General features: G+C 42.7%; 2 protein-coding genes across 6 annotated transcripts in view; both read right to left on the bottom strand.

Annotated features, from left to right (window-relative positions):
- LOC102929320 (toll-like receptor 8) overlaps positions 1 to 15,463 on the bottom strand; it is a 49,513-nt gene extending 34,050 nt beyond the window's left edge. The window contains exons 1-2 of one of the 3 annotated variants that reach the window (XM_043537819.1): positions 15,431 to 15,463; positions 14,934 to 14,983 (exon numbers count right to left, since the gene is read on the bottom strand). The gene's annotated coding sequence lies outside the window, so the exon portion shown is untranslated. Of the gene's footprint in view, positions 1 to 595; positions 717 to 1,969; positions 2,027 to 14,933; positions 14,984 to 15,073; positions 15,111 to 15,430 lie in introns of those variants that run through there. The other 2 variants (XM_043537820.1, XM_007060256.4) reach the window with 2 other exon arrangements.
- On the bottom strand, positions 4,143 to 21,222 carry TLR7 (toll like receptor 7). 3 transcript variants are annotated; one of them, XM_043537818.1, is made up of 3 exons: positions 20,154 to 21,222; positions 14,934 to 14,983; positions 4,143 to 9,380 (listed from the first exon to the last, which is right to left on the bottom strand). In XM_043537818.1, the coding sequence occupies exons 2-3, from the start codon at positions 14,934 to 14,936 to the stop codon at positions 6,231 to 6,233; spliced, it is 3,153 nt and encodes a 1,050-aa protein (XP_043393753.1). In that variant the 5' UTR covers positions 14,937 to 14,983; positions 20,154 to 21,222; the 3' UTR covers positions 4,143 to 6,230. The 3 variants fall into 3 exon arrangements, with proteins under 3 accessions (XP_043393753.1, XP_027678403.2, XP_043393752.1); XM_027822602.3 differs by lacking the exon at positions 20,154 to 21,222 and adding an exon at positions 15,431 to 15,457; XM_043537817.1 differs by lacking the exon at positions 20,154 to 21,222 and adding an exon at positions 15,074 to 15,102.
- Between the last annotated feature and the right edge of the window lie 4,091 nt (positions 21,223 to 25,313).

Below are 25,313 nucleotides of genomic sequence, written 5' to 3'. Positions count from 1 at the left end.
CTCCCCGTTCCCTGCTGGGAGTGGGTGTCAGCTGCCCAGGCTTCTTGGCTCACTGAGCGGGGAGCCTCCGGGCAGCAGGCCCCCTGGGAGTGGGGAGCCGGGGGCAGCCGGACTCTGGCTGCTCAGCTTTCTTGTCAATTTCACGGCTTCAGCATGGAGTTCTGAAATGGACGAGGCAGCCAACAGCCCATGTAAGTAAGGCAGCGTCTACACAGACACTGCGTCGCCTCGTCCTAACTACACTGACACAAATGCTGCGCCTCTCATGGAAGTGGAGTTATGATGTCGGTGTAGTAGAGCGCTTACATCGGAGGGACAAGGCTGTAATGTACACGCTGAGCTTCCTTACATGGACCTAACTGTGTAGTGCAGACCAGGCCTTACACTGTGACATCCCCAGCAAGTGAGTCTGCTAAACAGCCAATGCCTGTGCTTTGCTTCCTCTCCAAGGGCTATGAGCAGTGTATTGCCAGCAGTTACCAGTAACCAGACAGCTCTTTCTACACAAGCACATTTATTCTTCAGGTTAAAAGCATTGCAAAGAAAACGTACATTAAAAACAATAAAAGTTCAGGTATACATGCTGAAAGCTTACCAGTGGTGACCCAGCCATCTTATAGAGTCCTAGTAGGCCAAAGTCTTTCCAACTCTTCTGCAAGGTTCACACCTCACCCCCGCCCTCCATTCCAACCTGGATAGAAGTTCCTGTCCGTTTCCTGGGTCACAAAAAAGGCTCAGAGTTAGTTTAAACCCAGACTGTTTATTCTTTGTCTGTAGGTCTCTGGAAAACCCAGCTTGAACTTGTATAGGCCAACCTCCCCAGGGAGTGGTACCTCTGTGGAGATGATTCATCTTAACCACCCATACTGTTTCTAGTGGAGCTGTAGCAACCCTTCCCCCTGAAGTTACATGCAATCCCTGGCCCACAGTGTTACGTAAACCATTCATATATTTACCATCAAATGGTTTCCACAGCTATTGCGTACAATTGCAATGTGTGTCACAGCATGGGAGAAGGATTGAATCTGGATCTCCCACAGCTTGGGTAAGTTCTCTAACCACTGGGATAAAAGTTATAAAACGGGCACTTTCTTCTCATGGATTCTGAATGGGCCCCGATCCAGTAGTCTTGCCCTGAGCACACCTACCAGCTCAGGCACTGCAGGTGGGTGAGGTGGAGGAATGCCTAGCTTCCCATGGATTGTTGCACTACACCTTTGGCATACGGACAACCAATGTGAGGCAGCAGTGCGCATGCCCAGAGGCAGACACATAGGGGCCTAGGGAACTTTTACAGTGAAAATTTAGTCATGGAGTTAGTTTACACGCTTACAAGGTTAGGCAGCAGCCAAGCAGGTGTTTTGTGAATGCCAGTGGCACCTAAATGTTGATTTAGGGGCCTAAAGAGGCAGTTAGGTGCCTAAGTCTATTTGTGAATCTGGCTCTGGTAGACCAACAGGGTAAACAAGTTCCATGCTGAGGCCCTCTCACAGTTAAGGCAGAGGGCTCAAGCCCCTCAACTGATCTTCACTGTCATTCTCTTCTCTGAGGTATCCAAGATCTAAACAATTTAGGGCATTTACTAACAATCTGTTGCATATAATTATGTTCATTTCCTTTTTTTTTCTTACAAGCAGGGGGTAGGTGGGGCTGAGATCCCCCAGGACAGTGACCAGGGCCCAGACCTTCAAAGTTACTTAGGTGCTTAACTCCCATTGAAATCAGTGGGTGTTAGACTCCTAAATACCTTGCAGCATCTGGGCCCAGGTACTTTTTTCTGGGAGTTGCTATCTTGTACTTTAACTAAACATTTTTTTTAAAGTCTTTAGATCTGATGCATGCAATGAACCACTAACCCAGGAACCTATCCTTGCAACAAAGCCCGTTGCCAACTGTGCCCACATATCTATTCAGGGGATACCATCACAGGGCCTAATAACATCAGCCACACTATCAGAGGCTCGTTCACCTGCACATCCACCAATGTGATATATGCCATCATGTGCCAGCAATGCCCCTCTGCCATGTACATTGGTCAAACTGGACAGTCTCTACGTAAAAGAATAAATGGACACACAAATCAGATGTCAAGAATTATAACATTCATAAACCAGTCAGAGAACACTTCAATCTCTCTGGTCACGCAATCACAGACATGAAGGTCGCTATCTTACAACAAAAAAAACTTCAAATCCAGACTCCAGCGAGAAACTGCTGAATTGGAATTCATTTGCAAATTGGATACTATTAATTTAGGCTTAAATAGAGACTGGGAGTGGCTAAGTCATTATGCAAGGTAGCCTATTTCCTCTTGTTTTTTCCAACCCCCCTCCCCCAAGACGTTCTGGTTAAACTTGGATTTATGCTGGAAATGGCCCACCTTGATTGTCATGCACATTGTAGGGAGAGTGGTCACTTTGGATAGGCTATTACCAGCAGGAGAGAGTTTGTGTGTGTAGTTTTTGGAGGGGGGTGAGGGGGTGAGAGAACCTGGATTTGTGCAGGAAATGCCCCACCTTGATTATCATACACATTGTGAAGAGAGTGGTCACTTTGGATAGGCTATTACCAGCAGGAGAGAGTTTGTGTGTGTGGTTTTTGGAGGGGGGTGAGGGGGTGAGAGAACCTGGATTTGTGTAGGAAATGCCCCACCTTGATTATCATACACATTGTGAAGAGAGTGGTCACTTTGGATGGGCTATTACCAGCAGGAGAGGTTTCAGAGTAACAGCCGTGTTAGTCTGTATTCGCAAAAAGAAAAGGAGGACTTGTGGCACCTTAGAGACTAACCAATTTATTTGAGCATGAGCTTTCGTGAGCTACAGCTCACTTCATCGGATGCATCACAAAAGCTCATGCTCAAATAAATTGGTTAGTCTCTAAGGTGCCACAAGTACTCCTTTTCTTTTTACCAGCAGGAGAGTGAGTTTGTGTGTCGGGGGGGGGCGGAGGGTGAGAAAACCTGGATTTGTGCTGGAAATGGCCCAACTTGATGATCACTTTAGATCAGCTATTACCAGCAGGAGAGTGGGGTGGGAGGAGGTATTGTTTCATGGTCTCTGTGTGTATATAATGTCTTCTGCAGTTTCCACAGTATGCATCCGATGAAGTGAGCTGTAGCTGATGAAAGCTCATGCTCAAATAAATTGGTTAGTCTCTAAGGTGCCACAAGTACTCCTTTTCTTTTAACTTGTAGTAAAATGCTTGTTATCCCACGGGTGAAATGCTGTACTATTGAGAATGCAGAACATTCCACATGTGCAGATTGACGGGAGAATGGAACAACAGTTGAATACAGTAAACTACACAGGTTCAGTTACATACACAAATATTATAGGACATCCAATAAGGAGCAGGAAGGGAATGTAAAGGTTTTGGCATTTCAGTCTTCTCTCAACCCCCACGTCTGCGTATTTGGCGCAGGGGGCGGAGGGCGAGCATGAGAGGGTGGTGACATGTGAATGCTGTTATTTGCTACTCCTGCAATGATTCACGTGTAGACAATGAGCGCTGGCCCAGTCTGTGGTTAATGCGCTGCCTGGGAGAGGCGCACTGATCACTTCTCAGGGCGGATCCTGCTGTGCCTGAACATCTCCACACCCAGTCACTCCTAAGTTTTGCTTATCGCTGCTCCTGAGTTGTGTCTGGGAATCATCTATACAACCCGAATCAACACTTATGGAACATCACCCTTCTTTACGCTCATCGACATACAGACTCCACACCCTTCATGTGGCCTCCAGCTCAGTGAAATAGGGGGAGAAGCACAGGGATGTCTTCTCATTCTCTCCCTGATGTGTGACAGGGCTGAAGACGGGGCCTAGGTGCCACTAGCCCAAATCAGGTGGAAACAAAGCATTTTCTCTCACCCTCACCCTTGGCAAGTGAAAATAGGAGGCTGGAGCAAAGAGACTCTTCTGTTCCTGCCCCCTTCCCCTGTGCCCAGCAATGGGAGGCCATTCCACATATATGGCATATTATGCAAAAGGGCATGGAGATGGCTGTGGGGGAAGCCAGTGAACACAGCGTCCTTTGGCAGAACAACCTCCTGCACTTCATGTTACATATTACACTTCATGTATGCATGTACTGTATGCAGTGTTGTAGCCATGTCGGTTCCAGGATATTAGAGACAAGGTGGGTGAGGTAATTATTGTTTATTTGCCCAGCTTCTGTTGACAAGAGAGACAAGCTTGCAAACATCCACTCAATGTGCAGCGGCAGTAAAAAAGGTGAACGGAATGTTGGGAATCATTAAGAAAGGGATAGATAATAGGCCAGAAAAGATCATATTGCCTCTATATAAATCCATGGTACGCCCACGTGTGTAGATGTGGTCGCCCCATCTTAAAAAAGATCTATTGGCCTTGGAAAGCGTTCAGAAAAGGGCAACAAAAATGATTAGGGATATGGAACAGCTGCTGTATGAGGAGAGGTTAATAAGACTGGGACTTTTCAGCTTGGAAAAGAGACAACTAAGAGGGGACATGATAGAGGTCTATAAAAATCATGACTGGTGTGGAGAAAATAAATAAGGAAATGTTATTTATTCCCTTCTCATAACAAAAGAACTAGGGACCACCAAATGAAATTAATAGGCAGCAGGTTTAAAACAAACAAAAGGAAGTATTTTTTCACCCAACGCACAGTCAACCTATGGAACTCCTTGCCAGAGGATGTTGTGAAGGCCAAGACTATAACAGAGTTCAAAAAAGAACTAGATAAATTAATGGAGGATAGCTCCATCAATAGCTATTAGCCAGGATGGGCAGGGATGGTGTTCCTAACCTCTGTTTGCCAGAAGCTGGGAATGGGCGACAGGGGATGGATCACTTGATGATTACCTGTTCTGTTCATTCCCTCTGGAGCACCTGGCATTGGCCACTGTCAGAAGACAGGATACTGGGCTAGATGGACCTTTGGTCTGACCCATTATGGCCGTTCTTATGTTCTTATAAGCTTACACAGAGCTCTTCTTCAGGTCTGGGAAACATACTCAGTGTCACAGTTAAATACAAGGTGGAACAGATTGTTTGCATAAGTAGTTAACACATATTTCAAGGGACCATTCAAGGTGAAGTGCCCCATTAACACTCCTACAGTCATTGCAGAGAAGGGAGGTGAGAAGGCAGGGAGGGGAAAAAAGGCACATGGGGGCAAGAGAAGGGGGTTGGTAGTGGCTTATAGATTGCTGTAATAAGCCATAAATACAGTGTTTTATTCAGTCCATGATTTTTAGTGTCTAGTGAAGTTATGGATTTAAGCTCCCAGGCTCATCTTTTGAAGATATTGGGCAGGTTTCCTTCGAGAATGGGGACTGAGAGGTCAGATGTAGAATGATTGTTCTGTGAAAAGTGTTCACCCACAGGCGATATGGTGTTTTTGTCATTTTTCAGTATGAGTTCATCTGAGAGCATAGCGATTGTCTGGTTTCACCCACACAGTTGTTATTGAAGCATCTAGTGCACTGGATGAGGTACATCTTGTGATAGGCATGTGTAGAACTCATGGACCTTGAAAGGTGTGTTGTGGGGGGTATTGATCATTGTAGCAGTGGAAGTATGTCTACAGGTTTTGCATCTTTTGTTCTAGCAGGGTTTGGTGCTGCCTTAGGTTGGTGAGCTACAGTTTTATATGAGAATACTATTTAATCTAACAATGATCCAGAGTGCACCAGTTTCAGACACAGCTAAACTTCTCCTTGTAGTCCATGTAATACAGTAACACAAGTAAGTGGTCTCAGAGATATTTGAGCCAACCTAGAGGAGAAGCTCTCAGCCTCCACTGAACTGAAAACTGGAAGCTATGATTCTGTTCCAAACCTGAGTCTTTCAGCTGGTAGTGCGTTTTATCTCTATGTATAGCAGTAAGTGCCTGGTAAGGTGCAGTCTGGTTGGCAACTGGTGATGATTAAATGTAAGGCCGTCATGTTGCAGGGAGACAAGTAAAATACTGTCTTTCCAATATTATGTGCATTTAACTTTTGATATAATGTCAGGCTTAAGTTATCTCCCATGCTTTGAAACCTTCTTCAAGTAAAATTTGAGTTTCAGTATCACCCAGTCTACTCAGCCGTGTTAGTCTGTATTTGGTGCATCCGATGAAGCGAGCTGTAGCTCATGAAAGCTTATGCTCAAATAAATTGGTTAGTCTCTAAGGTGCCACAAGTCCTCCTTTTCTTTTTCCAGTCTACTCAGTATCATACTAAGATTGTACAGGGCGTGAGAGAGCTACACAGTCTCTTGGAACAGTTTGTTGTAGGTCATGTCATTGTTTGTCGCCAATGCATTTTTCAGACACTGCCAGAAATAACACTGGGACTGAGGATTGGTTGGCCACTCTAGGACAGAGCTACTACACAGCCTTTTCCTCAGCCGGAGGTACCTGGACTTCTTCAGAGCTCTCTCAAGAAATATCAAGATAATCACATCTACTTTTTCATCCATAAGTCTCTGGTGTGCCATGTAAAATGCTGTCTTAAAGTTGCCACTTGTTGTGTACTTGTTAGTCAGCACAAATACAGTTTTTCGGCTCAGTTGTATGCTCTGGGAAAGGTTGTCCAAAACTGGTTGCCCCGGCAGCCAATCTCTTTCTTCCAAACATAAATTGAACTGTTTATCTTTTTGATCTTCCAGGTTTTCAACTAATTCTTTCAAGATCCATTCAGCTACAGCTGGATCTTCGTTATCGTAGGAGACAAAAGCATCATAGCAAGTTTCTGGTGAATGTAAACGCCGATAGCCCTTTATCTTGGCAGTGCAGAAATGGTAACTATACCACATATCCCAGAAATAGAGGTGACTTGTAACTGTAAACACCATCAGACACAGGATAGCTGATGCTGTCAGAGAGTACAGGATCACATGAGAGGAGTCCAGTTCGCAGGTATACAGATCCAAGAAAATCACACTCTTACCTTTATGTGCTCCTGGGCCTGCACAGGTCACATCTGTGGCCAGCAGAGGAATTGTAACCTCAGTCTGGTTGATCCACCAAACAAACCACACAGCATCACAAATGCACTTGAAAGGGTTGCCATGTAAAAGCAACATCTCCAGATTGCTGATAACATTCTCTGGGAAGCTAGATTTCTTAATTATTTGGATTTTGTTTGAGCTGAGATCCAAGTGTTTTAACTGGAAGGCATCTCTGAGAAAGTGCTTAGTCAGCCGTCGGATCCTATTGTTCTGTAGGATCAGTTTGTGGAGGGTTGCAGAGCAACTGGACAGCTCCCGGGGGACAGTACTCAACAGATTGTTGCTAAGATCCAAGGTTTCCAGTTTCTCCAAAAAGTGGAGTTTCCCCCAGTTGAAAGTCTTCAGCATGTTATTGGTTAAGATGAGTACCTTGAGCCGTGGAGGCATCCCTTCAAAAGCACCAGGAGGCACAAAACTCAGAGAGTTGTAGGAAATGTCCAGTTGCTCTAGGCTGGTCAGATTCTTGAAAAATGACAAGTATCTAGTATCCCCATCCCTCCATAAAACATCTAAGTGATTTCCTTTGAATTCCAAAGTCTGAAGAGAATGACTTTCCATCCCCATATTAGTAGAAGTGGAAATTTCATTCCCATTCATCATCAGCTTCTTCAGAAAGGTCAAATTCTTTGTAAAATCAAGCATGTGAGTAATACCTTCTGCCAGAAAATAATGTTTGTTACCGCTCAGGTCTAGAATTTCCAGATCTTTCAGTTCCTGGAAGGCAGTTGAGTACAACAGATCAATCCGATTGTTAGAAAAATCCAGATATTTCAGTCCAGACAGAGGGTAGAACTCACTTCCTTTCAAAGTCTGGCTGATAGCATTACCTGACAAGTTGAGGCATTTGAGGAAAGTGAGATGCTGGAAGTCAGAGGGGTTGATAAAAAATATGTTGTTTCTGCTTAGATCCAGAGTTTCCCCATAACTGAGGCAGTCCTCATTAACAAAAGGTTGGAAGGAAGCAGCCTCTTTGTCTTTGGATTTACAACTTCGCCCATGCTCATCATACCGGAAATAATGCATTTCCTGCAGCATTTGGCTTTTGTATTGGTCTACTGAAGCCATGGGGATAGAACAAAAACCATGATTATTGAATTCACCTGAAGAAGGAGATATTTTATTTACTGAGAGGTCTATCATTTTAAGAGATGGGAATTTTTTAAACATACTCAGGTTAGCAAGTTTGATAAAATTAGTTCCCAGGTCCAAAACTGTCAAGTTTCTAAGATGAAGCAATGGATGTAGGTTTTCTTGACTCAATTCTCTGAAGACATAACCCTTAACCCTCAAAATTTCCAGGTGTGTGAGAGAGGAAAATGTCTTAGACAGGTTCAAAAATGAAGAATAAACCTGAAGTTCGAAATTAAAGGACAGATCCAGCTCTACGAGGTTGGGGATAAAGTTCAAAAAACAAGCTTCTCCAATTTCTTTGGCCAGGAAATTTTGGGAAAGGTCAAGCACTTTGAGATTCTTGGTGTTCTTAAACCAACTACTGGGTACATTGTGAAGGGAGTTACTGTGAAGGCGCAGAATTTTTAATTCTTTTAAGGCATCAAAGGCCTTGTGATGGATCCAAATTGGGGCATTATTAGGGCACGGAGTACATGGAAATGGGGCATTGTAACAGCGAGGGCAGTTGCCACTTAAATCAAGAATTTCCAAATTGTAAAGGTCATTTAAATCATGCTCCTGAACTTTTTGAATCATGTTATTGTAAAGGTACAGTTCCTTTAAAGTGGATGATAAATTGTGTGGAATGTAGGTTAAATTATTGGCTTTCAGGGACAATACTGTTAAATTTCTCAAGCCCCGGAAGGCTGCTTCTTCAATTTCAAATGAAACATTGCACGGATTACGGTAATAGCAGTTCTGTCCCAGATACAACATTTCTATGTTTCCAAGTTCTGACAGATTCTCTTTTGTGATGGAAAAAATGCTGTTTGCTTCGAGGCTCAGCAGGCGTAAATTAGAAGGAAGCCCCCGAGGTATTTCTGATAGTTGATTTCCATCCAAGTACAATGACTCTAACTTTGTAAGAGTGGCAAAGCTGCTGTTCTGGATTTGCAGTCTCCTGGTGCACACATGATCCTTTGGCCCCAGTCGAACAGGCACACAGTTGCACCTGAAATCAATCTCCAAAAGATTATCAAGATGGACAAAGGATGTTGGGTAAATGTTTGGAATATGATTAATGGTGAGAGTCAGGTTGGTGGTGTTCAGAGGAATCCCGTGTGGGATTTCAGTGAGGCGACGATCACTGCAGTCCACTATCACATTGGCTGTTGAAGCTTCTACTTTCACATCACAGGGTAAGCTTTTAGGAAACCATCTGGCTGACAGCAGCTTGGAAAACAGGAAGAGCAAGAGGAAGCGCAATCTGTTTGAGGGCCATGTGTGAAAGGCCTGAAAAGAAGGAAAGAAACGCACAATGATTTAGTACAGCTGCAATATACATCTGCAATTATTTTTCCCTTTTAACTATTAAATATTAGATCCCAAAATTCTCTATTCAACAAAGCACTAAAGAACATTAAAGAACTTACTCAAAAGTGTTGTGAAAGACAAATGAAATTCATGTGACTGGGAATTCTCTTTGGTTAATCTCCATTTCCGTGCACAGCTACGTTATACTCATGTAGGCCCAGAGAAATCCATCTGAAAACTTGTGCGGAATTAGAACAAGGAGTCCGGTGGCACCTTAAAGGCTAACAGATTTATTTGAGCATAAGCTTTCATGGGTAAAAACCCCACTTCTTCAGACGCATGGAGTGAAAATTACAGATGCAGACATAAATATACTGACACATGAAGGGAAGGGAGTTACCTCACAAGTGGAGAACCAGTGTTGACAGGGCCAATTCGATCAGGGTGGATGTAGTCCACTCCCAACAATAGATGAGGAGGTGTCAATTCCAGGAGAGTCAAAGCTGCTTTTGTAATGAGCCAGCCACTCCCAGTCCCTATTCAAGCCCAAATTAACGGTGTTAAATTTGCAAATGAATTTTAGTTCTGCTGTTTCTCTTTGAAGTCTGTTTCTGAAGTTTTTTTGTTCAAGTATGGCTACTTTTAAATTTGTTTTGTGGATACAGACTAACACGGCTACCCCCTGATACTTGACATTGTGTGGAATTAGGTAGCTCAATTTAAAAGGGTTAAATAAACCCCACATAGAAAGCTATCAAAACAGTCCAGCTGCATATGTTAACTCAGCAAGGAGAGATCTGACATTTGTTTCTTTTCATACTCATGATTTTCCCCTATATTGTACTTCTGTATATCGTTTGAGAATGTAGTAATATTACATTTAAAGGTATAGGAGAAATGTTTCAGAGTTCATTTTCAATGCATGGTAAGTTGTAGCTGTACAAAAGGAAGCAGTGAAATGACTAATGCACAAATTGTTGTCAAATGCACAAAATAAACAAATGGAAAAAATAGGCTGGTTTTGTTTTTAAGATACTCGGGTTCAGTTTACAGTGGAGTAAGGGCTTGTCTATACGGAGACTTAGTAGGTGGCAAGCTGGGGTGTATGTCTACTGCACACAAGCCTGCTGTGCGCTAACTGGCCATATGGACCCCTTGTCACACACTAAAAGTTCCCTAGCACACTTTGATCTGCAGCTTTGCACTATAGAACTTTCAGTGTGCGGTAGCGGATCCACTCAACAACTTCATGTGCAGCAGGCTAGGCTAGTGTGCACATTCACGTCCTGGGTTGATCTCCAAGTGGTCAAACTGTAAATTTTCAAAAAGTGACTAGTGACTTGGGTGCCCAACTTGACACACATTAAAGGGGCCTGATTTTCAGCAGGTATGTGATCAGCACCCTTTAAAATCAAAACAAAATATACTATCACTATATACTTTTGAAAATTCAGGCCAGTAAACTAAGGTGCTGATGTAACAATGATAGGTTAAAAAGAATCAAGCAGAGGTGTACTTTTAAATTGGCTGTGTCCCTTTAACAAATAATAATAGCTAAATAAGAGAGCCAAAACCCAGACATTTCAAAGTTCACAGAATCTCCCCAAATGAGCTCTCTTTTCACACCTATATTTGTGATTTTGGCTACTCTTTTTATTTGTATTGGGGAGGGAGGGGGACTGGAATGGGGAAGTAACATTTCTCAGTATTCTAGTGGATATTTCCTTCTTTCATGTGCAGTCACTATTTTTTTGTTCAAGTAATATTATTCATTGAAGTTTTCAATCACCTGAATTTCAATACAATTTTAACTATCCTTATTTATTGTGTTATTTTGGGACTGTCTTTTGTCTGGATTTTTTTTTGAAAACTTTAAAAAAATTCATAATTAAAATTTCTCTCTCAGTAATTTGATGTGTAAGGAATGGAGAACAAAACATTACATCCAGTGCTTTTTAATGAATCAAGTAATTACATGAGGGAATGTATTGACTGAATGTGGAAGTTCAATTAAGCAGCTAATTACATTGAGAATCAGATGCTTAAACAGATGCCACTAGGTATGCCCAAGTGTTTCTTCACTCCTGTTTGATCATGTGAACATCTTTTTGTTATTACAAGCCACCTGTTAAACTGAATGTCTGGGAAAATGCTGTTGAGCACTAATTCAGACCCACTTGGTAGGTAACATAGGCATTTTGAATATTTAGGTTTTCATGTTATATATGTTGTGCTCACTTAAGTTGCTCCCCTGCTGCTCCTCCACCCTGGCCATATTGTATTTCATTGTTACCTAAAATAGCCAGCCCCAGATGTCTACAAAGGAGTTAACAAGAACTGAAAGGAGACCAACCATAAGAAATAGATGGAACGGCTCTCATGTGACACTGCATTTCTGTTCTCTAAAATTAACACTTAGTTTAAGAACTTCAGGAGATTTATTCTGTCAACTTTCCAATATAAAGCTTCAGTACTAAAGTAGGAACATAAGAAGTCATTTACCTCATCTGCATCCAATTGAAGTCAATAGGAGTTTTGCCATTGACTTCAATAGCAGCTGGATTGTGTCCTAGGAGATGTTTTATGTCAATGAGACAAATTTCATTTATTTTCACATGAGGTTCAGATCAGTTCTCTACATTCCTGAGGAACCTCAACCTTTCACTCAAATGGGTGACTCCATCTGACAACACCAAAAGGTGCCAGAACCCTCCCACATTTCCATATAGCCTTAGAGTAAGAGAAATTGGTTGCAGCCTCCAGGCTGAGGTAATGAGGTAATCTGTAGAGGAAAAAAAATCACTCTCCCAATTCAATATTTTTCATTAATAAACAACGGAGGTGGTGATGGAGGAGGAAAAAAGGGAGATAAGGGGGGTGGGGGACACATTTTAAAAAAAAAAAAATTAACTGAAAACCAAATTAACTGGAAAAAAAAACCCTGAAAAAATTAACTGAGAACTTTGAACAAGATGAAAAATTACCCATTAAAATCTTCATTTGGTTGGAAAAGGAATTATTTTTGTTAAAAAAGTTGCAAGAGAAAAATTTCAATAATATTATGCATCACTTCATTTTAAGGAGCACATTTAGTAAACTCAATAACAGCACATAAGCAATTGGTAACTTTTATAAGGGATGAGAAAATACATAAAATGATTATTAAAATAATGAAAATTGCTACCAAAAGGGTAAGCTATAAAAAGCTGCTCCTCTACTGACAGCAGGGTCCTTCTCCAGAACCATGAGCAGGATACCTGTGGCTATACACCAATCATGAGAGCTGGAAGAGATGTTCACAATCTCTAGCACAAGGTTACTAAAGAAGCCTCAGGTTCCCTAGCTCCTCTCCAGAATTATGGGGTGTGTCTGCCATGGAGGTCACTCAGTGAGTGGGAGTTTCTCCACAAGCACTATTATAGGGGAAGACATGTCTAATTACAACCCATTGTGGGTAGCTCAAAGAGCCTGCTGGGAGTGGGAGCAGTGTGTTTCAAGGGGCTTACCTGGCAGAAGACCAGAGAGGCACCATCACATGTCAGGATGAAGAGAAGAACAGGGCATAAGGATGCCAGTCCTTCTCCCATTCCCCAACAAAGACCAATGTATGTGTGTTGGAACTCCAGCTTTCAAGTTCAGGTTTGTACAGGTCTTGCTGTAACAGAAATGCTGTTGGATTCTTCGCTATGATGGTTCACTATGGACAATTTAGACATTTTATTCAAACCTGATCTTTGACACTTTTTAGATACATTCCTTAGAGAAGAAGGATGGTGCTGTGATTAAGGTATTGGACTGGTACTTGGGAAACCTGGGCTCAATTCTTAGCGCTGTCACAGGCACAGACTTTTGGTTTTGCTGGTAGGTGATTTTGAAGAGGGGTGTGGGGGGGTGGGGGAGAAGAGGGGAGTTCTGCCAGCTTTGGGGGAGGCTATTTTCAGCATATTTATACACTTCTTTTATATTCTAGTTATTGAATGTGTGTCTATCATTGGTATCTTAATAATTTAATCATTATTAAGATAGTAATGAACTACATTATATTATAAATGACAATATATTAAAATCATTGCACTCACCTACAAGCTGTCTTCAGTAATAACCCAGTTTAAACACATTACATCTCACCGTAACTTTCTAGATGAAACGGTCAGCAACACTGTGGCTCGTGAGGGCAGTACTGGGTTTACAATGGCTCTATGCCCACATGTAGGAGGGGCCCAGCTCCACCTGCATTCTGCCCTGAGGCCCCATCCCCACTCAGCCTCTTCCCCGTGAGGTCCCGCCCACCGCTCATTCCTCTCCACCCCCTCCACCCTATGTGAGCGGCGGCAGGAGCCCTGGTGACAAGAGGCCAAGTGGGGGCGGGTCCTCAGGGCAGATCGTGAGCTGAGCACCCCCCCTCCCCCTATTTTTTTTCAGTGGGTGCTTGAGGCCTGGTGCACCCACAGAGTCAGCGCCTATTTCACAGGCTTCCTGTGTGATCCTGGGCAAGCTACTTAGGGCCAGATTTCTAAAGGTGTATTAAGTGCTTAAAATGCAGCTAGGTACTTTTGAAAATCTCACTAGGCACCTATCTCCTATTGATTTCTGCATCTTCAGGTGCCTAAATACCTTTAAAAATCTGGCCCTTAATGTGTCTGTGCTCAGTTTCCCATCCATGAAATGGGGGAAGTGCCACGTCCTCTCTTTCCTCACCATTCATCTGTCTTATCTATTTTGATTGTAAACTCTTTGGTTAAGAAACGGTCTCTCGAATTATTTGTCCACACCACAGACTACGATAATACAAACAAGAACAGTGTCTTTCCCAGATCGCTGTAGAAAGGAGATGGCATTAGCAATAATAATTTGTGTCAAAGTCTTCAGAGTAAAAGAAACTGAAGTTAAAACCAGTAGCCGCAACCGTTGCCGTTGTTTTCTGCATAGCCAGTTTGTTGCTATTGTAGGAAGCGCAAAAAGGTCCTCTTTCTGCCTGATTAACATTTGATCAAGTGATCTATTCTCTAGGCAAATGCAGGCATTTCACTGTTACACGTAAATAAACATATTTTTATAATCTGACTATGTGGCTGTCCATGACAATGGAAGGACCAATTATGACTTGTATAAACCCGATCAAATCCACATCTGACTTACAGTATTCATCAAATATTCAGAAACAATGCACTGGGGATATTTTCTAAATGGACTTTTATCATCCTTCTTTGAAGTTGTTCATACAGATTTTAAAGGGAAAATATAATTGGAGCAGAGAGAGAAAATAGCATCCCAAGGGATATGAACATTCTGGAAGAGGATATTGTTATTAACATGCTATCATACTAAAAACTTGCCATAAAATAATAGGAGCAAACGTTATCTGTCCCCTGATCCGTGTTATTGTGTAATGCCAACTATAATCATTATGACAAATTATGAAATTGGTGTTGGGAAGGAAAGGGACAGTCTGAAAAACCCCTCTCTCACCCACGTTACAGTTCCCATTCCACAGAGTTCTAAGAATATGCTTAAAGTGGAAGCTGAACCTACCATTTCCTGTGTTCTTCCAAGACTTAGAGATGACTTTTCCCTGGCGAAAACTGCAAATCAAAGGGAGACACAACAGCTTGAAAGGAGTGCCCACTGTTTCAGCTCAGGTACAGAAGCAAGCACAAAATGGCATAACTCACTGAGACACCAGAATAACGTTCGGATGCTATCGTTTCTTCAGTCAAGATGAAACTTGAGAAATCAATTACATGTGAAACAGCTGCTGCTACTCACTTCTTCAAAGTTATATTTAAATTAAACCTTTGGGACCTCATTTATTCCAGCCCACCCTCTACCCCCTGATAAAAATAGCTCAGGGTTTTACCTGTACTTATTTCCCCCTTTCCCCAGAGTCCACATTTGCTCATGAAGAAGAGGTGCACTGTCACAGATTCTGTATAGCAATTCATTGTCAAGTTTGCCATGTTTTTGTATAGCTTCCTTTTCAAATGGTCTATTTTATCCAAATACAATCTCTCTTTCTCTCTCAATCATACCTTCAGCGGCTGGATTGGCTATGATGACTCCTTCTCCAAGAATTTCCTAAGAAGCTCAGCTGAGGCAACATGGGTGACCACAATGGGTGTGCAGTGCCAAAATACTTAAGGAGTATTTACTGGGTAGGGAGAAGAGGTTTGCTAGAAAGGAACAACATCCACTCAGATGACCCAGATTTGCACAAGTTCAACTTCCTCTTTCTAAGCTGGCAATGTTGTTAGAAGCAGCGTGAATAGAGAGGATCCTGACATTAAGATAGTTTAGAACTGGAAATTTAACTATGATTAGTTAGGGTTCAATCCTGCTCCTAGCAAAATCAACGATCAGGCCCCTTTTTGACCACCACCAGTATAGCTGAAGTTGTGTAATAAACAGACTTATTCCCAAGCCTAAAAGGCTTACAGTTTAAATAAAAAAGGTAACAGGAATCAGACGCAAAACAGACTAGCTCACCGCTGTGGATTATTTTGGATTTTTAATTTCTTGCCCTGGTGGATTAACAGTGAAAGACTTTGGGGAAGAAATGTCTTTTAAGGATGGGGGCATTGAAGGAAGGTAACTAAGATGTGGGACACTGTAGTAGCTGATGTAATTACACTGGTGCAAGCACCTAACATAGATCAATCTAGGGTACTAACATGGCTCCCATTACCATAGTATCTGAGAGCTTCACAGTTGTTTAATGCATTTAAACTCACGGTTTTACAGATTGAGATCTGAGCCATAGAGAGACTAAGGCCCAGATCATCAAAGGGAGACATCAATAGGAGTTAGGAACCCAAATACTTCGGAGGATCTGGGCCTAAGTGACTTGCCCATGGTCACACAGGAAGTCTGTGGCAGAGCAGGGAATTAAACCTGGGTCTTCCAAGTCCAAGGCTAGCACCCTAACTACTGGATCATCCTACCTCTGAAGTCCTTTTCCCCCTCCCAAGACAGGAAGAGGTGTAATGGTATTTTGTTCTGAGCATTAAGTGACCACAATCAGGCCTATAGTTGCCTACATTCTGTACTTGATTCCTAAAGATATGTTATCAATACAATAACATTTGGTTTTGCTGATAGACCCAGGCAGCTAGACATTTCTTTTCATAGATGGTGCATTTAGTCTTTCACTTTCAGGTTTTATAAATAATGCATCAGCTTTGCTAAAACTCTACTTAGTTCTGTGAGACCTGTAAACAACATTTTTATAGAAGGAAAAATACTTTGTAAGTGGTTCCACTTAATTTATGTAGGCAGTCCAGTTAGAATACTTAATAGACTATCAGTCCTGAGCGCCTGCATATGTCTAACTCATCTTTAAAGCTCATTGCATGCCTTTAGTGCTGTGGAAATAATCTGTTTGATGCATTTATTACTACAAAATGGATGTTCATTAAGGGACTGGTCCAACACCAATGGAAGTTTAATGGGAGACTGTCCATTAAACCTGCAAGGTGTGTGTCTGCAGTGGCCCAACTGTGAGTGCCAACTTCAGGGCAGACTGCCAAGAAGCAGAGCAGAGACCCCAAACTGGTTGTATGTTCTTGTGACAGAATGCATCCCATAGTCACACCCTACACATGATTGTAATAATCTTTGTACTAAGTATGCCTTCTGAGGTACCATTTGAAAACTCATAACTTGCTAATCAGTCATATCATGGTAAAATCCATGTAGCAACATTATGTATAAAATCAATGAACTTATGAACATTACGAACATAAACTGAAAGCATGACAGAACTGTTTCCCAAATAAGTCTGGGGAGTGGCTAAACCAATTTCTCAAAGATAAAGGGAAAGCTTATGCCCCAGCCAGGTGTCAACAAAATTAATGGGCCCTCATCTGTGGCAAGTGGCTATTCTGTGGCAAAAAAAGGGGGCAGGGACAAAGATCTGCATTTTAGCAAAAAAACAGCATGTCTGCTTCCTCCGTCAGATCCCCGGTCTCTACGTTCCCAGCTGGAAATGCTTTTCAAAGAGGGACTGAAACTATACAAAGGAGGGTGAAACACCCCAAGACACCCTTCTCTCTCTCCCTGGCCCATCTCATTCTCCACATTTGAGAAGACAAAGGAAACAGCCATTGGACACTGGGGGAGGCGTCCTGACCTGAAGAGTTTGATCAGTAATGCTGTTGGAAGCATACAGTGAGAAACTTTGCTTGAAATCAAATATACTTTGTTAAACTGGGCACTAGAAAACATTTTATCTTTATTTGGTAACCATTTCTTACTCTCATGCCTCATCTCACTTAAAATCTCTCTCGTTGTAGTTAATAAACTTATTTAAATTCAAGTGTCTGGGTAATTCCTTTTAGGGTGGCAAGCTGTGTGTATATTATTCCCTTAAAGGAATAACAGATTTAATATATTTGGACTGTCCAGGAGAGGGCTGGGCAGTATAGGATATACATTTCTGGGAGAAAATCAAGGACAGGAGTTTGTTGGGTCACCCTGCAGTATAACGCAGGCTGGTGAGAGCCAGGGTGTGACTAGCAGGCTGCAGTTACACACACACACACAATATGGTAGTGACCTGCACGCTGGTAAACTGTTTGTGAGTGGTGCAGCTTTGGAGCTACAACAGTAAGGCGTTGCATGGCACCCCAAGTTGAAGGGCAAGGGTGACACAGCCCCCCACAGGTCTTGATTTCATTGTTCTATAATTAAATTTCACCAATCTAGTAATAAGTGTGAACTCCTAAAGCACTATAACAGCCTTAACATAGAGTGCAATGCCCAAGTGACTCAATCTTGCCACCCAGGCAAGCTGGACTTAGTGATAGATGGTCGCTATACACCAAAGATCACAAAACATTCAGGTTACTCCCAGTCCCAAAGGACCAGTCATTTACCCCAGGTCAATCTGTACCTTATATCTCACACCAAAGAGAATACTTGTAGTCAATCCTATAGCAAACTAAGGATTTATTAACTAAGGAAAGAAATGAGAGAGTTATTACAAGGGTAAAGCAGGCAAGCATATAGACACAAATGAGTTACAGTCTATGGTTTCAAAAGGTGACAGTTGTAGTAATCTGTCTGCTCTGAATATCTCTTAGGGCTAACCCAGGTTGATTCTGGAGGTCTGCTTCTGTTTTGTAGCTCTGGCCCTGTGAGAATCCAAACAGCAAAAGAAGTGAAAATTTTTCACCAGCTATTTTTAGTTCCTTCTTCCAGAATTCAATGGATGAGCCCTTTTGCACATAACCTCTTCATGGGCGTAAGGGGGAAAATAACAGTCTTTGTATTGTGATGTCTCACAAATGCCCATCTAGTTTTGACAGGCCTTCTTGGTGGGCAGGAGATAATCCTCCGGACTGGGTTCACAGTTTCAGAGAAAACGTTTTTACAGTTACAAAACAAAACAAAACAAAACCTTAAATATTACCTTATAGCATGTGCTAAAGATATTATAAGTGAGATTAATGCAGGCAGCATCTTACAAGCATTTCATAAAGTCTAAACACATTATTATAAGTCCAATACCCATTTTAACCATATTATCACATAGGTGAACCAGACTAGTTTCCAGCAATGAATTTGTCAGTGCTCAGTTGAGTCCTAAAGCTTTGGCAACAGCTGGCATCTGGTCTGTCAGTATCACAGTGTTAACCACCTCTGCAGAGTTACATGCTTGTTTAAAAAAAAGCTTTGTGCAACCTATTGATTTAGGGGAGATTTTCAAAGGCATTTTCAAATGTTGGCTGAGCACCCAACGCTCACTGACTTTCAAAGATGCTCCCTTTAAAAATATCCCCTTTAGTACATAAAACAAGTTAAAATGGTGGCTAACTACTGTATAAACAAGTTTCCTTTTGGAAACCATAGTTATGCTGATTTCATTTCTCTAATTTTTTTTTTCTAAACTGAATTTGGCAGTGACCCACCATGTAGCATTTAAGTTTCAATTCACCGTCAACTGAAACTGCCTGGTGACTGGAAAGGCACATTAGTGAAACGAAAAGTCCCCCCCGGGTGAGACATGTTTCAAAAATCACACAACATAGAGAATAATACTGCTTTAGAAACAGAGAGAGCGTACAAGCTATCTCAGTGGTCTGGAACTTCAGACCTAAGGCATGCTACTCAGAGGCACTGAATCATTATATTCAATGGGAATTGGGAATGTGCAGAACTTCTGAAAGTAAGGCTGCTAGCACTTCTAGGAATCACAGTTTTAATCACACTAGGACAACACAACCTTTCAGCCATCTGAGGTAGACAAATTAAATCCCATGCAATGTGTCATGTGGAGAGAGGAGATAAGGCCCTGACTGCTCTGTGTTGACAAAGAATCCATAGCACTGCTCATAAAAGTAAGCATTTGCCCCATGTCTGGCCAATTCTCCCTATTCAGCAGAAAAGTGCCCTCATTGTTCTATGAGGATATCTTTTCCATCCATGGAAGTGGGCACAACCAAGAAAGACACAGAAAACATATTTCCACCAAAAAAAAACCAAACAAACAAAAACAAAACAAAACTGCTGACCAATCCACAAGAGGCCCGAGACCTAAAAGGTTTATGCAGCATTAACTGCTGTGACACTAGTCACAGAGTAGCTGATGGATATGAGCAACCGTCAGTTTTTCAGGGGTGCCCATCTACAAAGCCACCTGCATCTGTTGGAGTGGAGACCAGAGGTTCCCCTTCCCCTGGATTTCATCGTGCTCTTACTTAGCCATTTACAGTACTAATGTCACATTGGGTAAAATCTTCAAAGTATGATACTTACCAGGTGATTTAACAGGTAGTCACCAAATTCTTAGAAAAAAATCTTGCTAGTTTTTTGATGAATATACAGTACAATAAAGCTTTACACCAAAATAGACATGCACCAAGTGAACGCCAAAGAGAAATGGATAGGAAAATGGAGAAAAACAACAACAAATGGTCGCAGCAGATAACAGTTACAGAAATTGTGGTGATAAGAACTAAAAATACTCAAGACAATACACAAAAGAGGAAACAGGCCAGATCAGACTACAGAAGCCTCACCTCCAGCTGTGAAGAAACACAAACTTAGCTACATAATTAATTCAGTGCTTGCTTCTGCAACCCAGAATTAAATAATATTGCACTATAAATAAAAAGGATTGATGGTCCAAATTCAGCTGTTTGAGGGCCATGGCAATAAGAATTTAACCCACTTGGTTTTGTGTTGTACAATTGATACGTTTCCCAATACATAAATTTGTCCAAGTACATGCCCAAATAATCTGTTTGCACTGGAAGATGACAAACACTTCATTAAAAAGTCACTTACAGAATCACTGTTCCACTGTCCCATTAAAATGCAGAGAGGCACTCTCAGAATACAGATTTAGACAATGGCAGCTCTTTTGTCTATTTACTAGAGCTGGATGGTGTGGCTAATTGACTTTCCTATTGTCTAGACTTGACTGGGGTTTGAATGAGGTCTACTTAAGTGCAACATGGGTAGGAGACAGGTATTACTGGTTGTCTGGAGGGGAAGGAAAGCTGAAGGAATAGCAAAGGAGCATTCCTTCCTTGGCTGAAAAGGCATTCCCATCTGCTGTTACTGTTAGTTGGTATCTGGGGAGCCTAAGAGCAAAAATTCCCCTGCACCATGTGTGTAAGGAGGGTGCAACATCTTGTTTCAGATGTGGATATTACTACATTTTATTTATAGCATCTATCCCAGCTGCTAAGCATATTGCACATATTTTATTGAGATTGTTTTTATGTAAGTGTCCCAAATCAGGTCCATAGTGAAACAGATGAATCAAAATTTCCTACATCTTTCCAAGCCTGTCTCAGTTATCCTTCTCTCAATCTCCTCCTCAGTCAACCCACATCTCCTCTACAAGGAAAAGCCTGGGGATATAGGTGGTCCTTGTAATAAGTCTACAGAGGTCATCACATATGAGCTGTTGAGCCAAGAAAGAACATGAATTGCAGAGGCAAGTCCTTTTGCACCAGTCACCAAGAATGCTCCATCAGCCCCCTCTTATCCATGCTACTGCAAAAATCCAATCTGCAGGAGAGTTTGGCTGTACTTGAAGACTACTCAAACATTAGTGAGTGCATCTTATTTATTTAGTACACCTTAAGGTGACCATATTATGTATGTTCAACAATGGCACTGGTTTCTAGACATAATACAAAAAAAGTGTTGGTTTTGCTCTATAAAGCCTTTTATGAGTCCTGTCTTAAAGACCACTTGTGCATTGCCCAGACAGTGGGGGCACTCAACAGAGCTACAGTTTGTTGGTCTTCCCAAATGACTCTGTTTACACAACATTTTCCCCCACACAAGAGAGAAGTTGTACAAGGTGGGGTGGTAAATTCACCGCTGACCATTTTTAAAATCAAGAATGGGTGTTTTTTTAAAAACGATATGCTCTGGAAATATTTTGGAGAAGTTCTATGGCTTGTGCTATAGAGAAGGTCAGACTAGATGATCACAATGGTCCCTTCTGGCCTTTGAATATGATGTTGTTTGTTGTACTAGCTTAGGTAATTATTGTTTTTACTGTAAATTCATGTACATATTCATAGTAGGAAAATACCCAAGGAGTCTTTACCGCAAGAATGCAGAAATACATTTTTTCATGTCCGCAACTTAAGCGCTGAAAGGCATGGGCCCTTGGGGAGGGGAAAAAAAAATAGTACATGATCATGTAATTGAAGACACTGCCAGAAAGCATACACAAAACAGCTTAACATTCCACGCAGATCTTAATTTTGGTGTTTTCAAACTTGCGTGCTGTCTAATTTTCAATAAAACACTTTAAAACACAGAGCGGTTTTGTATAGTAAGTTCCTACCAGAGGGTTGTTTGTTTTAAGAAATCCAAGTTCTGTCATGTACAACTGTAACACCTGTTAGCCGATGGCCAGGGATGTTTGGTGAGGTGCCAGCTATGCCCGTTTTATACCATCCGTGACTTTAACCGCTAGGACGCACTGTCCCTTCGCGGCGGGCAGCCCGGGCTAGGCTGACGGATGCCCCAAGGTCCTAACCACCCGTGACTTTAACTGCTAGAGCTCAGAGCTCCTTCGCAGCGGGCAGTCAACACTGACTGACAGGTGCCCCAATGGCAGCACTAAGAGCCTCTCCACACCCGTGACTTTAACTGCTAGAGCTCTGAGCTCCTTCGCAGCGGGCAGCCAGGATTGACTGACAGGTGCCCCAAGAGTTTGCCCCGTGGAGGCGGCACAACTCAACGCTAGGCTCTTAGTACTCTCACCTAATGGCCAGGCTTTCTAGCCAAAACGGCTGAGGTTCTTTAATTGTGTTGGCTGCTTTACAGTAAACCAGAGAAACAAGTCAGGCTTATGCACAATGGTTACCAAAATTTATTAAACTAGATTCTAATCATGTGGTTACAAAAATTGCTAGTGCCTACTTATTTAAATGTAGAGATGTTACACACACAAACAAGTTACAAAACTGAAGCCACAATCCCAAAGAAAGAAAACAAAGTATAGAGCTCTATTTCAAAATATGTGTACACTAAAGATAGGAGATCAGGTGTGGGTGCTTCTTACCCTCCTTGCATCTCTCGATTCCAGCGGTGCCAAGCCAGGATCGGTCACTCAATTCCGCGGAAAGACGAATAAGGGACAAGGCTTAGGGACCCTCTTAGCTGCAGAAGCCTTGGGAGGCTGTCACTTATCTGACCAGCAGATAGATAGTGAAAAGCACTCAAAAATCATGGTGCTGTAGGTCCCCTACTTATACCTCTGTACTCCTTTATTCTCTTTCTCCTTTCTATGCTAAATTGGGGCTGGTCTGTCGGGGTGACGCCAGCTCTCGCAAGAGTAGTTCACACTTGCAAGGGAGAAACAATAAGTTTCGACTACTGGACACTTCTTTTATCAGGGTAAATATTTTCCCACCTAGGATGTTGGTGTGTGTGCATCATGCTGTTTTAGTAAGGGCTAAGAGCCATGTCTGTCACAAGGCCTCTGCCTGCTGTGAGCCTAATCGTTGTATATGTTCCCAGAGGCACATTGTCACAGCACACCTGTGCTTCTCACAGCTTCAAAGGCTGTGCTGGAGTGCCCTGGTGTTTTGGCTCCCGTGTGTTTCCAGCAATGCTGGTCTGAGGGGTGGGGCTGGCTGTCTGGCTACAACACCACACCACATAGGTAGGGACTAGACGGCCCGTTTTTAACAGGACAGTCAATGTATTTAAGTCCTCTGCCAGGTGCCTAATTTTTTGCTAAATAGAGGCAAATTGTCTTGTATTTTCTGCATCCCCCCGATTTCAGTACCAACAGATCCTGCTGGTGGCCAGATCCCTGCTTGCCAGCCGCTCGCCCAGCAATGGTGGGAGGGAATGGGGGGGGTCAACAATGGGGATGGGTTGTTAGGGGGCTTATTCCTTCACCCGCTTACTTCCCTGGTCCTTCTCACATGAACAGAGAGCAACAATACCCGAAGTCCAAAGGTGCAAACAATTCGATGTTTATTGGGGTGAACTTCCAGCAAGCATGATTCCAGTTTCCTTCCTTAGTATCCTCCTTCCCAGCTCTGACACCACAGAGCCTTACACCTGTGTCCCTGTTCCCATTCCTGCCCTTAGCCAAACATTATTCCAGTTTCCTTACCCCCATTCCCTGTTCCCATCTCCCCCACCCACACACTCACCCCCTCCCTCCCATGCCCACTCACTTCCTCATTGACTAGATTATATAGTAAAACTTGAGTTCTGCTTAGCTATAACCTTAACCAATCATTTTCCTGAAATTTAACTAACCAATCCTAACATATTGTAACATGATTATGTAACCAATTATATCCCACCACCTTAATTAGTTTACACCCAGCAAAATTAATTATACAGCAGACAGGAACAATCACAGAACCAGACAGAGATTATATAGACAAACAATAGCAAAGTGGGAACTATGACGACAAGACAATACAGAAGTGAGGATTTCACATCCCAGCTACTGATAAGTGAGTTCTTGCCAGACAGGATGCTATCAAACTAAGTTTCCTTTTACATTTTCTAGGCACTTCCCTTTCTCTGGAGGTGATAGGAATACAATCCTGTCCTGATAGTGCCTAACAGCCCAATAGCACCTTATTTCAGTGTGACTAGTTTGGAATGTGAGGATGTGACTGTTCGCTTCCTAGCTTATGGCTGCCCCTGCCGCTTAGCCAAAGGCCTTAGCCTAAGAACAGGGCCTCAAACTGTCACAGTAAGAGAAGGCCCTTATACCAGCAGACAGTGATTTTGATTCTCTTTTATACCTCTAGAACTAGCCAAGTGATAAGAATACCCCTAAATTCTTGAAGTACAGGCCTTTGCAGACAGGCCTGAATATCTATATCCTAACAGGGGTGTGCAAGGCTGGTGGCAGGAAGATGCAGCATGGGGACTGCTCCTGCTGGTCTGCCAGCACAGCCCCTGCTGTGTGCTAGCTGTTGGCCAGCAGGGCCCCCACTCCCCAGCCTGTTTCCTGCTGGCTGTGCGCTGCGGCGGCTAGTTAGTGGGAGCAGGTGGTGACCTCAGGCTGGGAAGATGCTACACAGGGTAGCAGATAGGGGCCTGTTCCAGGGACCCAGCAGGGCTAAGAGCACCAGGCAGGGAGGGTTCGGTTGGTCACTCCCCATGTGTGAGAGAGGGGTAGGGATGGGTGTAAGGTTGCCAGGTGCCCATGTCGACCAAAACGTCTGGTCAAAAGGGCACCTGACAGTGTCTGATCAGAAACATTGACCAGATACTCAAAGTCCGGTTGCCAGCCATGCTGGAATCTCTCTTGCCACCTCCTCCAATGTCAGCAGCATGAGCGTGGCAACAGCAGCACCAGGGATAGGCAGTGAGAGTGCTCCTGCCCTCCCCCCTCCCATTGCTGCTCCTGCTCTGCTGCACCCTCCAGCCAGTGCCCCTACCTTGCACAGGTGAGTAGCCGGAGCA

Source organism: Chelonia mydas, chromosome 1, assembly GCF_015237465.2.
Source record: "Chelonia mydas isolate rCheMyd1 chromosome 1, rCheMyd1.pri.v2, whole genome shotgun sequence".
NCBI lineage: Eukaryota > Metazoa > Chordata > Testudines > Cheloniidae > Chelonia > Chelonia mydas.
Note: the sequence above shows the minus strand (reverse complement) of the source record. Positions and strands in the feature narration are given on the sequence as shown.